At 35.2% G+C, this 13,568-nt stretch overlaps 1 protein-coding gene across 1 annotated transcript; it reads right to left on the reverse strand.

The window, feature by feature from the left end:
* Positions 1-4,741: 4,741 nt before the first annotated feature.
* mbtps2 (membrane-bound transcription factor peptidase, site 2) lies at positions 4,742-12,709 on the reverse strand. Its single transcript, XM_067377796.1, has 11 exons — positions 12,513-12,709; positions 11,594-11,742; positions 10,961-11,099; positions 10,730-10,833; positions 9,073-9,200; positions 8,794-8,912; positions 8,539-8,719; positions 7,913-8,007; positions 7,396-7,591; positions 7,215-7,290; positions 4,742-6,316 (listed from the first exon to the last, which is right to left on the reverse strand). The coding sequence occupies exons 1-11, from the start codon at positions 12,585-12,587 to the stop codon at positions 6,094-6,096; spliced, it is 1,485 nt and encodes a 494-aa protein (XP_067233897.1). The 5' UTR covers positions 12,588-12,709; the 3' UTR covers positions 4,742-6,093.
* Positions 12,710-13,568: the final 859 nt, after the last annotated feature.

A 13,568-nucleotide genomic window follows, 5' to 3' on the forward strand; every position in this document is an offset into this window, starting at 1 on the left:
CATTTCAAATAATGAAAAAATGCTTCACGTTTTACACAAAAATATCAAATTGTTATCAGTTTTGATAACAATAATAAGACATGTATAAATTATATTTGGAAATATATTAAAATAGAAAATGTATTTTAAATTGTAATAATATTTCATAATATTACTGTATGTACTGTATTTTTGATTCGATAAATGCAGAGAGACTTCTTTTAAAACAAAAAAAATATTCCCGACCTCCAAACATTTTGGTCTAAAGATTCTTCAAAAATCCCTCTTTAGAAAAAGTAACAAAATTTACTCCAAAATGCTTTATTTTCATTAGTTTAAAATTTTAAATTCAATTCAAATGTATTTCAATAGCACTTTTTACAATAAAAACATTGCCAAGCAGCTTTACAAAGAATAGAGCCTTGCCTTTCAAATACTTATATTTATGCACAAAGCAATTGTGGTTAGTGAGGAGGCGAAAGCTTCTTTTTATAGACATCATTTTCCAGGGGGAGCGTTTCGGGTCTCATTATATGAACTGGAGGCTGTGGTGAAGACCAACTACACAGAGAGGGAGGGTCAGCTCCTCAGCACGGGACGTTACAGATGAAACCGGTATTTAAAACCAAGACAGAGAAGGGTACACAAACATTAGTTTAAACACAGGCGGTAGAGATATGGAACATGTGGGGACTGAATGAGAAAAGAAGTGCGCCAATGAGAGAGGGAGATATGAGGTGAGGAGCGATGACACATCCCTGGGATAAACCTCATGCATCAGCTGCTCTGTTTACAGAGAAACAGACTGACAGTGTGTCATTACACTGAGATACACACAGGCTGAGGCTCACACGCACATGTTCCATGTTATATGGGGACTATCCATAATGATTTTTATACTGTACAAACTGTATATATTCTATCCCCTAAACCTAAACCTACCCTTCACAGAAAACTTTCTGCATTTTTACACTTTCAAAAAACATAATTTAGTATGATTTATAAACTGTTTTCCTCACAGGGACCAAAAAAAGTCATCTCAAGGTCTGATATTGCCATCCTTGTGTAGACATTGGACCACACACACACACACACACACACACACACACACACACACACAGAGAGAGAGAGAGATGCTTCTCGATTCATACACAACATTGACAATAAAAAGAATGCAAGCTTATACACATTAAAATGTATTTAATTGAGGCTAACAATCTATTTAAAGAATTTATCATTATAATCATAATTTATTAATTAAATTTTTTATGAAAAGAGGCCTATAGGCTACTTTCTCAAAAACGACAAATAATATTACCCAGGATGCATATACAGAAGTAATATACTGTAAAAATGCATTCTGGGTAATATTTGTTGTTTTCGTAGCCTATAGGTTTTCTGGAAAACGACTAATAATATTACCCATTACTATTATATTACAATATATTACTGTTTCAATGGAAAACTGTGTATTTTACTGTGTAAATTTGTTTAGTTTTTAACTGTATACTGTAACTGTAAAAAACAATGCTTAAAATGACAAATATTACCCAGAATACATTGTTTTTATGGTATATTACTGTTTCAATGAAAAACGGTATTTTACTGTGTAAATTTGTTTCCTTTTTTTTACAGTTATTTTACTATTATACTATTATACCTTTCTCGAAAACAACAAATATTACTACCCAGCATGCATTGTAATATACAGAATGCATTGTAATAAACAGAAGTAATATACTGTAAAACAATGCATTCTGGGTAATATTTGTCATTTTTAAGGAAGTAGCCTATAGGTTGCTTTCTCGAAAACAACGAATAATATTATGCAGAATACATTGTTTTTATGGTATATTACTGTTTCAATGAAAAACAACGGTATTTTACTGTGTAAATTTGTTTTTTTTTTGTGTATAAGTGTATATATGTATATATATATATATATATATATATATATATATATATATATATATATATATATATATATATATATATATATATATATATATATAAAGTGTATATATGTATATATATATATATATATATATATATATATATATATATATATATATATATATATATATATACTTTATATATACACATACACTTTATATATATACATACAGTTATGGAAAAAATTAAGAGACCACTCCAAGTTCAGAAATCTATGTTAAGTGGTCTTTTAATTTTTTCCATAGCTGTAATATATTTATATATATATATATATATATATATATATATATATATATATATATATATATATATATATATATATATATATATATATAAAGTAAGTTTCTTATGAATAAAACCAAAAGGTAAAAAAAATATCAATGAATGGTGCCTAAAATTATAATATTATTATAAGTAATATCAGTAACAATAGCTGTAGTAACATTATTAGTATTTTAGTATAACAGGTATTTTGGTGAAAACTATAGTTAATGATAATGGTACATTTTTGTAAGAGATATAATGGCTAATATATCATCATCATCAGTGTCAGCTTACAGTTTGTAAATACCAGCAGGAATATTCATAGAACATTGGCATTGTTATTTGTCTAAACTGGTCATACCCTGCAGATATTTGTGGTTTCTACTTCCCAACCTCAGTATAAGTCAAGCTTACCAAATCTTATCAGGCTAAACCTTCAATTTAGAGCATTATAACAGAAACAAGCACTCCTATCAATCATGCAGCTGCCTTTGCTCTACAACAGAAAACAGCAGATGTGACAACACAAGATTTTTGGTGCCTCAGCAAACCACAGGAAAAACAAGGGTTATTACCTATAAGTGGCTTTTACATTCACTAAAATAGCTGTTTAATGAATGCTGTGTTTGTGGGACAGACACGTTACCTGGAATAGACACGTTTCTATTACACAAGCACCTGTAGGGCCCATTTATGTCAACACTTCTTCTTTGTTTTTGACTAACAGAAGGATTTCCATTTTAACATAAGTACATAAGCTAAGAACAATCTCTCCCTCTCTCAAAAATCAACAAACATGCACATCCTGTACCTGTAAAAGACTTGTTATTTTCATAGAGAATGAACACACTGATTCTGTCCTGATACAGAGAAGAGAGAGAGTGACAGAAAAAGAAAGATAAATGGGAAGTGTCTGTCATTTATGGCGTCTGAACATTTGTGTGTGTGAGGGACACACATATACATACATACATTATATATATATATATATACACACACATAATTAAAACCATCAATTAGTTCATCCTCCTAAACTAAGAACAGACACACATATAAACAGCCCCAAGGCTTTCTGGGTGATGGAAAGAGGGGAGGAGTCTGTTCTCCCTACGCACAACCACATCCATGTGTAATTATTTTAACTCTGAAATAGCACAGACATACAGTCTTCCGTCTTCCCAGGGGGCACATCCCAAACACACACCCTTCTTCTGAGAAAACCCTAAAAAAAAAAAAGTTCAATGAAAGCTAAATATAGCAGTACAAAGCCAAAAGTTGCAACCCTCACAGGAGCACACTGGATAAACTTATGGACGGATGTGCTCTACACCTCCATCAGGAACCATTTAACAAAATGCAAGCGCCTCATGTCAAAAATGCTGGTACAAAAACAACTTGATAGAAGGACTTGAGGGAAAACTGCAGCTTGACCCATGAACTTCTGTCCCTTTCTTAAAGTGTGCTCAGTTGTTTGCCTTTCATATCAGACAGTCACTCTACTCATTGCTCTTGGAAAATTCTTCATGCCTATTTTTGAACATTTCCATGAACTAATGCTTAATTCTTCCTAACAAAGAATCAATAGTTATTAATACATTTCTGACATTATGCAGATCATGATGCTTGTCCAAAAATTATTTTAAAAAAAGCCAAGATTCCCATGGAATGATCCCTCAAGAGATACTTCGGATACAATGGGCCATATACTATGAAAAATGTGAAGATTAAAGCATGACAAAAAAACAAAAACCCTCAGTTATGCAAGTTCACATATGCTTGAAATGATAAATGCTGGCAAACTGACCACATAATTGCTATCATTTTCCCATAGAGCCTTGCAGCAGGGGGAAAAGAGACATGCAGAAGCCATTAGCTGACTGACAGCCAACAACTTCAAAAGCAATCCATATACTGATGTTCTTGAGAACAAACACACACACTAGCAGTGTCCATCAGCCATCAAATGTTCTAGACTCTTCTCTGTGACACCTTTCCTGACATCAGATGCACCAAGACATCACATTTCCATTGCCTCAAAACAACTCTATCCCCGCTGAGAACTTCATCACTTTCTTTGAGAATATGGCCATCATCAGCAGCTCATTTTCTTACAGTCCACCAACTCCACTTTCAGATTCTTTTCGCCTATGAAACCCTTCTCTCCATCCTCACATCATTCCAGCCTCTTGTCAGTCACTGTGGTAAGAAGTTTTGAAGATTTCAGTATTACAATTAAGCAAGCCTTGTAACTACATCATGGCGAAATAACACTTTTCCTAATTTTCTAGAGCTCTGAGGGGACCAAATTCAACATCAGATGGGATAATACTGGCATCTACTGGCAGAAAATATTCTGCAATGATTCATACATTATTACATAGCTTCCATTTTAATTTTTTCAGAGATACATTTTCTTTAGAATTCATCACCATCTGTTGTGTTTTCAGACAGGAAGAAGGTTCATCAGACTTCCCAAACAAGTTCAGAGCGGCACTGACCTCTTTGTGAACAAATAAGTCAATGACACAGGAAGGTTCATGTAAATTACTTTTATAAACACATGTACATTGAGTCATGAAGGTGAACAAAGACAACAAATTATAAAAAAAAAAAAAAAAAAGGAGAACATACATTAAAAACAAGTAAAACAAGTTAGTGCAGTTTAAACCCACAGTCTGGCTAATTGTTATTGGCGGGAAATTTCACAGTATACAGATCATATACAATATGAACGCTTCCCATGCACATAAGAGCATGTTTAGCAATAGGTTTCTCTTGTCATGGTGTATAAGAGAACATTTTCACAGTTCACAGCTGTTTCAGAGCTTATAAACCATTAGCCATTCAATCTCTGACTAAGCAACTAACTAAGCTACTCTTCCAAGTTCAATAACACTGCAGTAGTATATGTTTATTTGTGCAGTTTCATGCTGTGTCTAGTCACTATATGTACAAATGTATATTTTGACCACACTGTATGCATTTCGATTTCAATTTCGATTGTTTTATATAAGGTGCACTCAGTTTTTGGTTGATGCTGCGCTAGCTGATGGCAACCATCTTGGACTCTATACTGAAACCTAGTGGTGTGGATGAAGCATCGTGCAACAGCAAATGTTATCAGTTACTGACACTATTGTAGAAATGCTTTTAGTATTGACTGAAAATGTTCAATTACAGGGTTGTTTCTAAGAAAAAGCAAGCAAACTTGACTGGTTGTCTAAACGTCACCCTTTTTTAGGTTACATAAGTAACCTAAAAAAGTCTGAATTCTTCATTACATGCAAGTGCACATGACATAAAACATTTTTCAAAATGACTATTTCTTTATGTAAAATTATTGAATGTACACTTAAATTATGATTAGATTATTTTATGTTTTTACTTTCTACCCAAATTAATTGGCTTTATGTATGTTTGAGTTGATATGGTATGTGGAAAACTGAACTACAGACAACGTAAAACTACACATACTTTGTGTGTCCATGTACTTCAGGAAGACAGAGAGGCCAAACAGGCAAGTATTGCCCACAAAACCTTCCGTGTATTCGTTGATATCGTGTCATTTGTGGGTTTACATGATTAAACAGTTTTGACAAAGTATGATAACGCATAGTATTTATCAAAGAGGGCACTAGTGGCGCTGTCCTAAGGTCACAGTGTAAAAGCATGCAGCTTCAAGATGCTATTTACTGCTTGTTTCTATCTGAGCCATTCAAACCTATCGATTAAGCGTTTTCTCGGGTACAGCGACATTCTTGACCCTCTGGCTGCACTTTCAGGGTGGGAAGTCTGGCGAGTACCAGGCCAGCAAAGGTAAAACCACCCAAGTTGATTCCTCCATGAGTTCAAGAAGGTTTTTCAGTAAGCATTTCCCCTGGAGGAGACGGATATGCGTTACCGTGCTGTGACCATCCACAGGCCCAGAGCTACATTGGCCGCTAGAAGGGCACTGCCCCCCAGCAGAAAAAAAAAGCCAATCAGTTCTCGGTTGTTCCTCTCTGGGATCACAGAGCTCAACGTAGCTTCTAGGAACGCTGTGAGCATCCACTGGCCGTCCAGCGCAAAGCAGGGAACAGCGTTTACTACCGCCAGGGCCCCAGACAATGAGACCAGGTATCTCAACACACAAGAAGTTAAGGTTAGTTAACAGCAGTATACCTTTGACAATTACACAGTTTGAATGGAGGGCACTTTACAGATTAACACTTCTGTTAGGTCAGTATTATTAGCTGCACAATTCTGGATAAATTGAGAAACTTTTTTTTTTTTCTTTTCAAAAAGATCACAATTCTCCAACAAGAGACAGCTAAACAAAATAGCATGTAATTTACTAGAGGTTCTGATAAATGTTAACCGTTTAAATGTTTAATTAATGTGAATTAATAATTTAAAAAATGAATGATTCAATGACTCATTCATAAATACTTGTTTCATTACTGAATGAATCAGGGTTTTTGAACAAATCTCTTGAATTAATGATTCAATGTCGCCACCTAGTGGTGTAACGATGTGATTGATACAATCGCTATTTGAAGCGGCAAGTTACTTTCAAAAGGATTTGCTCTATTTTGATGGCTTGATTTGCTTCCGTATACATCAGTGTTTATATCCAAGCTATAAACTTTTATCCCAGTACTTTGATAATTAGTAGATAATTTGAATATTTCCTTCCGTTGAACGTTTCACACCTATACATGACAACTTCTCTCTCCAAGTTAGCGGCAACACAAATTTGATTGTTGTCAAAGGTTTAATACACATAACTGAACGGTCTAATAATCGAGACTGCGATCATTTAACAATTAATCATACATATACATATACATATTTTTGTATATGACTGACATATATATATATATATATATATATATATAAATAATGTCAGTCATTACTGAGTTCGCATTTGAACCAGGAACCAATCACTGTGATTTATACATTAAGATCATGAGACTAAACAAACTCAACAAAGTACATGTCTAAGAGTGATGTAAGTACTGATTGTGTGGGAAGGATACTTGCAGAAAGTCTCCATCATGACAGGCAGGTCTGGATGAAGAAAGCCCAAACGAGGAACAAAGTTGGTGAGACTCACTAAAAATAAAGAAATTATCACTTTTATATAGAGGAACTTTTGCATAAAACTAAACAGAACAGAATAGAATAGAATAGAATAGAATAGAATAGAATCTGTCTGACCTGAGTACTGTAGGTGTGAAGGGTAGCCAACAAACAACATGTCTGTTTGTGGCGGGTGTTTGACCCGGATCAGTCTGGTCTGGTTCTCCAGAGATGGGATTAAACACAAGCTTGGGATGAAGTCCGTTTGACAGTCCGTGTTGGTACGACATGTACGACTCGCTTCAATGGTTTTTCTGACCGGCAAGCAGGCGAACTAGCATGGGGGAAAAGCAGCAATAGTTTAAAGTGTCAAAAATCCTAAGACTGAGATTGCAAGAAATATTTTTTCCCTTTTCTCTTTCAGCCATGCAAAGCCTTGTTAGCCAACAGATGACTTTACATATTCAGTTCTAATAGTCATTGACAAAATGTCCCCCGTCTTTTGCAGTAAGGTGCCATTATCTGACACTGCATTAGAGCCTATTGCTGATATTAACAGGAGCGAACAGAACCTATCAAGTTTTATAGTAGTTCTAATCTGAATAAAATTCCTAAATACTAACTGGGGGCATTTCAGAGAAGGTGTCCATCTTACCAATTTGCTCTCCACGTTATTACTGTAAGAGAAGCAGAGGTCGGTCATGCTGTTGTTCCCACAGCACTCCATAGTGCCATCGAGGCGTTTGAACGCTGAGTGGAAGAAAAATCAGAATGAGCTAACAAATATTTGTAAACAGCAAATCTATATTTACATCATCATTTAAAAGTTTGGGGTCAGAAAGGTTTTCTTATGCTCATCAAAGCTGCATTTATGTGATCGAAAATACAGTAAAAACAGAAATATTGTGAAATATTATTACAACTGTTTTCTATTTTAACATATTTTCAAATGTAATTTAATCCTGTGATGACAAAGCTGAATTTTCAGCATCATTACTCCAGTCTTCAGTGTCACATGACCCTTCAGAAATCAGTCTAATATCCTGATTTGCTGTTCAATAAGCATTTCTTTTTATTATCAATGTTGAAAACAGCTGTGCTGCTTAATATTTTTGTGGAAACTGATCAATTTTTTCAGGATTCTTTGATGAAGAACAGCATTTACTTTAAACAGAAATCTTTTGTAACATTATAAAGGTCTTTATGGTCACTTTTGATCAATTTAAAACAATCATACAGGCCCCAAACATTTGAACGGTAGTGTATATGGCAGGTCAGTACCTCTTCCTGCCATCCAGCTGAGCTGCAATTTGGCAGTATGAACGCAGTAACCCTTCTGAGGACTATGGGATAGATGCTGAACGCAGTCGTGCCAATCCTGCACTCCCCGAACTGTACAGTCCTCCAGCTGGGTTACCAGATCTCCTAGAAACAGACCACGAGGTCCACTCGATGGGGAGCCCTGAACAAAAAACTGATCTCAGACGCTAATGAAACCATCTAAACATAAAACTTGAAGATGAAAGTTGATCTGACCTCCACCACCTCAGTGACGAGCGCCCCTGCTCCAGTGTAATACAAGGGGAACAGTAGGATTGGCAGCAGGAACAGGAAGCTGAGGGCCACAACACACAGCATGAAGTTGTGCCACACACCTACACAAAGACAGACAAATGGGAAAATGTTATATACTTTTATGAGGTTGCTAGAGGAATAAGTAGTGGTAAAACAAAAATAAAAGGTTTTATGAATTGCAAATGCAGGATTTGTGACATTGTGCTTGTAAAGTCACTGTGGCTGCTTTAAAAGTCTTACCAGCACAGAATATTCGGAGCTGCTGGACTGGAGAAATGAGGTTCAGATGTGTGGTGAAGAGGTCCACAAATGCTCCAGGATAAACCACAAACATGAACATGCCAAAACCATTCAACCTCACCTGCTCCCTGAGAACAAAATGCAAAAATACACACTCAGCATAAAACTAAAACAAGCTTCTTTTCAACACAACACACAATTTTTGATAGTTTTTCAGGTATAACTAGCATTATATTGACACAAGGTCAGACACTCACACTTTACTTACATTACACGCAGACTTCAGATAATTTTATTAGTCAAATGGGGTGAGATTTGAGATTGTGACCCAACTTTATAATGACTCGCTCTCTTTTCTTTCACAAATGTGCATGCAAACTTCAGATGATTTAAGTACAGTACAGTCCAAAAGTTTGGAACCACTAAGATTTTTAATGTTTTTAAAAGAAGTTTCATCTGCTCACCAAGGCTACATTTATTTAATTAAAAATACAGTAAAAACAGTAATATTGTGAAATATTATTACAATTTAAAATAACTGTTTTCTATTTGAATATATTTCACAAAGTAATTTATTCCTGTGATGCAAAGCTGAATTTTCAGCATCATTACTCCAGTCTTCAGTGTCACATGATCCTTCAGAAATCATTCTAATATGCTGATCTGCTGCTCAAGAAACATTTAATGTGTACAATTGTACAAAATATGTGTACAATATTTTTTTTCAGGATTATTTGATGAATAGAAAGTTCAAAAGAACAGTGTTTATCTGAAATCTAATCTTTTGTAACATTATAAATGTCTTTACTGCCACTTTTGATTGATTTAATGCATCCTTGCTGAATAAAAGTATTCATTTCTTTTCAAAAAAATAAAAATAAAAATTCTTACTGACCCCAAACTTTTGAACGGTAGTGTATAATGCTACAGAAGCTTTGTATTTCAGATAAATGCTGTTCTTTTGAACTTTCTATTCATCAAGGAATCCTGAAAAAAAAGTACACAACTGTTTTCAACATTGAAAATAATCATAAATGTTTCTTGAGCAGCATATTAGAATGATTTCTGAAGGATCATGTGACACTGAAGACTGGAGTAATGATGCTGAAAATTCAGCTTTGCATCACAGGAATAAATTACTTTGTCAAATATATTAAAATAGTACACAGTTATTTTAAATTGTAATAATATTTCACAATATTACTGTTTTTTTACTGTATTTTTAATTAAATAAATGTAGCCTTGGTGAGCAGACGAAACTTCTTTTAAAAACATTAAAAATCTTAGTGGTTCCAAACTTTTGGACTGTACTGTATATTAGGCAAGTAATTTTCCTTTAAATCAAGAGACACTATAAACAACCAATAGACTTAACTTTAGTGACTCTTCTAAAAGTAAACAATGTTTGCATATAAGCAAATTTAATGCATAAATGTATACTCAGTCATTTGATTTTCGCTCCATTAGGACACATTTTCATTTTAAAGCTGCTGTGTGTATTTCTGTGGCATTAGCGGCACCCAATAAAATTGCATTTTTGATGAAAATCATTTTTCATGTTAAAATTCTTTATCTTATCCTGGCTAAATGTGGGATAAGTAAGTGTTAGTTAGATACTGCTGCTGACAGAAATGAAATGCTGCTCCTTTAAGTTTACCTCAGTGCTGCCACCCCATGGCCAAACTCATGTATGACTCCGCTGACCAAGATAGCGATGAAAAAATAGGCCAGTTGACTGACAGGAAGGTTAACACCAGGCACCTGATAATACAAGAAAAGTCATGACCGGAATGATCAGGCTGAGCACAGATGGTCCACACTGTCATCGCCGCAGAAAGAAATGCACCATCATGGCATTTTAATTCCTATAGGCCTCTTCGGCACTCACCACCACTTGCAGGACCTGTTCGTGGGATCCCTCCGGTGTCTCTGCCATCATCTGACTCAAAGTCTGCAGCAGCGTTTTGCTCAGGAGAACCACAGACCCAAACATTGCCAGAACCCCAAACACCATACCAGCACTGAACCTGATATACACACACATATATATAGGTTGAAATAAGATTTTAAATTCTGGATTTTTAATTAACTATGATGATAGAGCAACAAAAGGTGATTGACTGTGAATATGTGTATGTTTATGTGTGTGTGTGTGTGGGGGGGGGGGGATACCCATAATGCCTTGCTGTAACCACTGCTCTCATCATAAGCAGCTTAAGATTTTTTTAATAACTAAAGCTTTAAGTCCTCAAAAAAATAAATACATATCATCAAAGTGGATTTAATATGGCAACAGCCTCACCGATGGAAACCAAAACGGAGCGAGATGTCTTATATAGATGTTATTAGAAAGTTTCATTTACATGATCCATGTTTCTTTCATTCAGAATCACAGAAACAAAATAGCTACTGACAGCTCTGTAGAACACAGCAATAAAGGTTAAAGAGCTCACGATAAGCATTATCGTCCTCTGAACATTCAAAATAACTGATCTGAGGACAGTAATGACAAAACTCGTACCAGATGTACAGAAAGCGAGGGTTGAGATGAGCACATCTGGCAAACAGACGGTTGAAGATGCTCGTGTGCCATTTGATATGGAAGGGAGAGAGAGTGAATCCGTTCGAGGATAACCATGATTCATAGCGGTTCTTCACTGAACTGGACGACTGAAGGTGAAACAGAGAAAAGAGAGTAGTTAGGATGGGACAGGGTTTTACAATCGTCTTCACCATTATAAAGATTTAAAAAGGTAATACAATAGTGTATGCCAAAAATAATACAGTAGTTTCTACTGTATAAATAATATGATCTCTCGTTTAAAACATACACAAAGTTATGCTGGAAGCCATTTCATACTTGTGTAAATTTTAATAAATTATTACATCAGTGAGAGTAACTTTATTATTATAAAATCATATTGATTTTAGAATTAACACAATCACAATACATTTTAAAGTGGCTACTGAAAAACTGTTAAAGTACCATGTTTTTGGACTATTTTTATCTTTTAAGTACCCTTAAGAAAACTAGGTACAGTTATGCTATGGTACTGTAATAAAGCATTACTGCTATAGCACAGTAATAAAGTAATGGTATTTACATGCTACTTCCAAGGTAAACCATAGTAGTACCACGGTACAATGCACAAAACATGGTAGTATATCGTGGTATAATGTCCAAAATGTTTAACTTTTTTTGTAAGTGTATATATGTGAATACAATGGTACATAAATATGGTAATAATTCTGTTATATGATATTACTGCCAAAGTAGCCGCTCTTATCATCTAATGTTCTTAACAAGTGAATCACATTCGCGTCACAAAGCATCAATTATGATCGATTCTATAATTTCAGCAGCAAATATCTCTGTGTTGTGAGTTTGCTCTCTGTTTAACTCAAAATAATTAAAGGTTTTAATGGTGAGATCCGCCTACCCGCAGCAGCGTGTCCGTCAGATACACGGTACACCACCCGCCCATCACACACACCACCACCGCTATAGGAATCATGGCACACCGGGCTGCATGCGTCTCAAGCGTCCAATTCCAGAGGCAAACGAGCTGAAAAATCCGACTGTCCAGCACACATCCACTGTGTACAAAAAACACCAGTGAAAGCGGTCGCTTCCGCGTTTGCGTGCATCACGCAGTGTTACTAATCGAGTCAGACTGTTTACTTTTTTCAGAGCATATAGTGGCTCACAGACACAGAGCAATCGAACTCATTACCACGAATCGGTTCTTTCGAACACACTGTTTTAAAAATGATTCAGTGATGCTTTTCATCGTGTTCTCATAGTCCCACGTTTTTAGTTTAATTATTAATGGTCTTTATTGTAATTAAGGTCATAAAACAAAGTCATTTAAAACCTAAATATAATTTACATTTACATAAAAAAATACCAAAATTAGATTTCATGTTGATAAAACTGTCTAAACACATTTCCAGGTTTTATTTATATTAGTTTGGCTATTTTCACTTCAAATGCTCTATCAGCTCTCTCATCGGTTCTCGACTCATTACACAATTGTACATGTCGGTGAGTTTGATGCATTGAGAGTCGCTCTGATTCGGTCCTATTATTGAACAAGTCCTATTCGTGGATGTATTCTGACTCCCCATTGTCCAGTATGTTAAGGATGGGACCAGTAAAGTTGCAGGAATCTGGCAAGGGGGTTAGACTGGTTTTGTGAGCTGCTTCAACTGATTCATTTGAAAGATCCGACACAAAAACAACATCAAAACGACTCGTTTAAGAATCAGGCATCGCTATTTCGCAATGCAGCTAAAAACTTCATGTGCTTTTTTATTTGCATTTGCTGAAGCAAGAGATCACATCTAATTTGCACCATACACTTATCTGTGAACTACACTTTAGTTTCCAGCTGAACAAATATGCTCTTCACTTTAATAATTTGGCCTCTGTTTTTGTACTCACAAGACCTGCCTTTAAATGTGCAATTTAATAGGGATTGTATCAGGCATTACTG

Source organism: Chanodichthys erythropterus, chromosome 23, assembly GCF_024489055.1.
Source record: "Chanodichthys erythropterus isolate Z2021 chromosome 23, ASM2448905v1, whole genome shotgun sequence".
Classification (NCBI taxonomy): Eukaryota; Metazoa; Chordata; class Actinopteri; order Cypriniformes; family Xenocyprididae; genus Chanodichthys; species Chanodichthys erythropterus.

What these genes read in the sequence shown, in the direction of transcription:
- mbtps2 (XM_067377796.1), bottom strand. Translation starts at nt 12,587, where the DNA reads ATGATTCCTATAGCGGTGGTGGTGTGTGTGATGGGCGGGTGGTGTACC. An exon ending in AACAGGTCCTGCAAGTGGTG is followed by an intron (nt 10,834 to 10,960) that starts GTGAGTGCCGAA and finishes TTGTATTATCAG; the next exon opens with GTGCCTGGTGTTAACCTTCC. An exon ending in GCTCCGAATATTCTGTGCTG is followed by an intron (nt 8,913 to 9,072) that starts GTAAGACTTTTA and finishes GTCTTTGTGTAG; the next exon opens with GTGTGTGGCACAACTTCATG.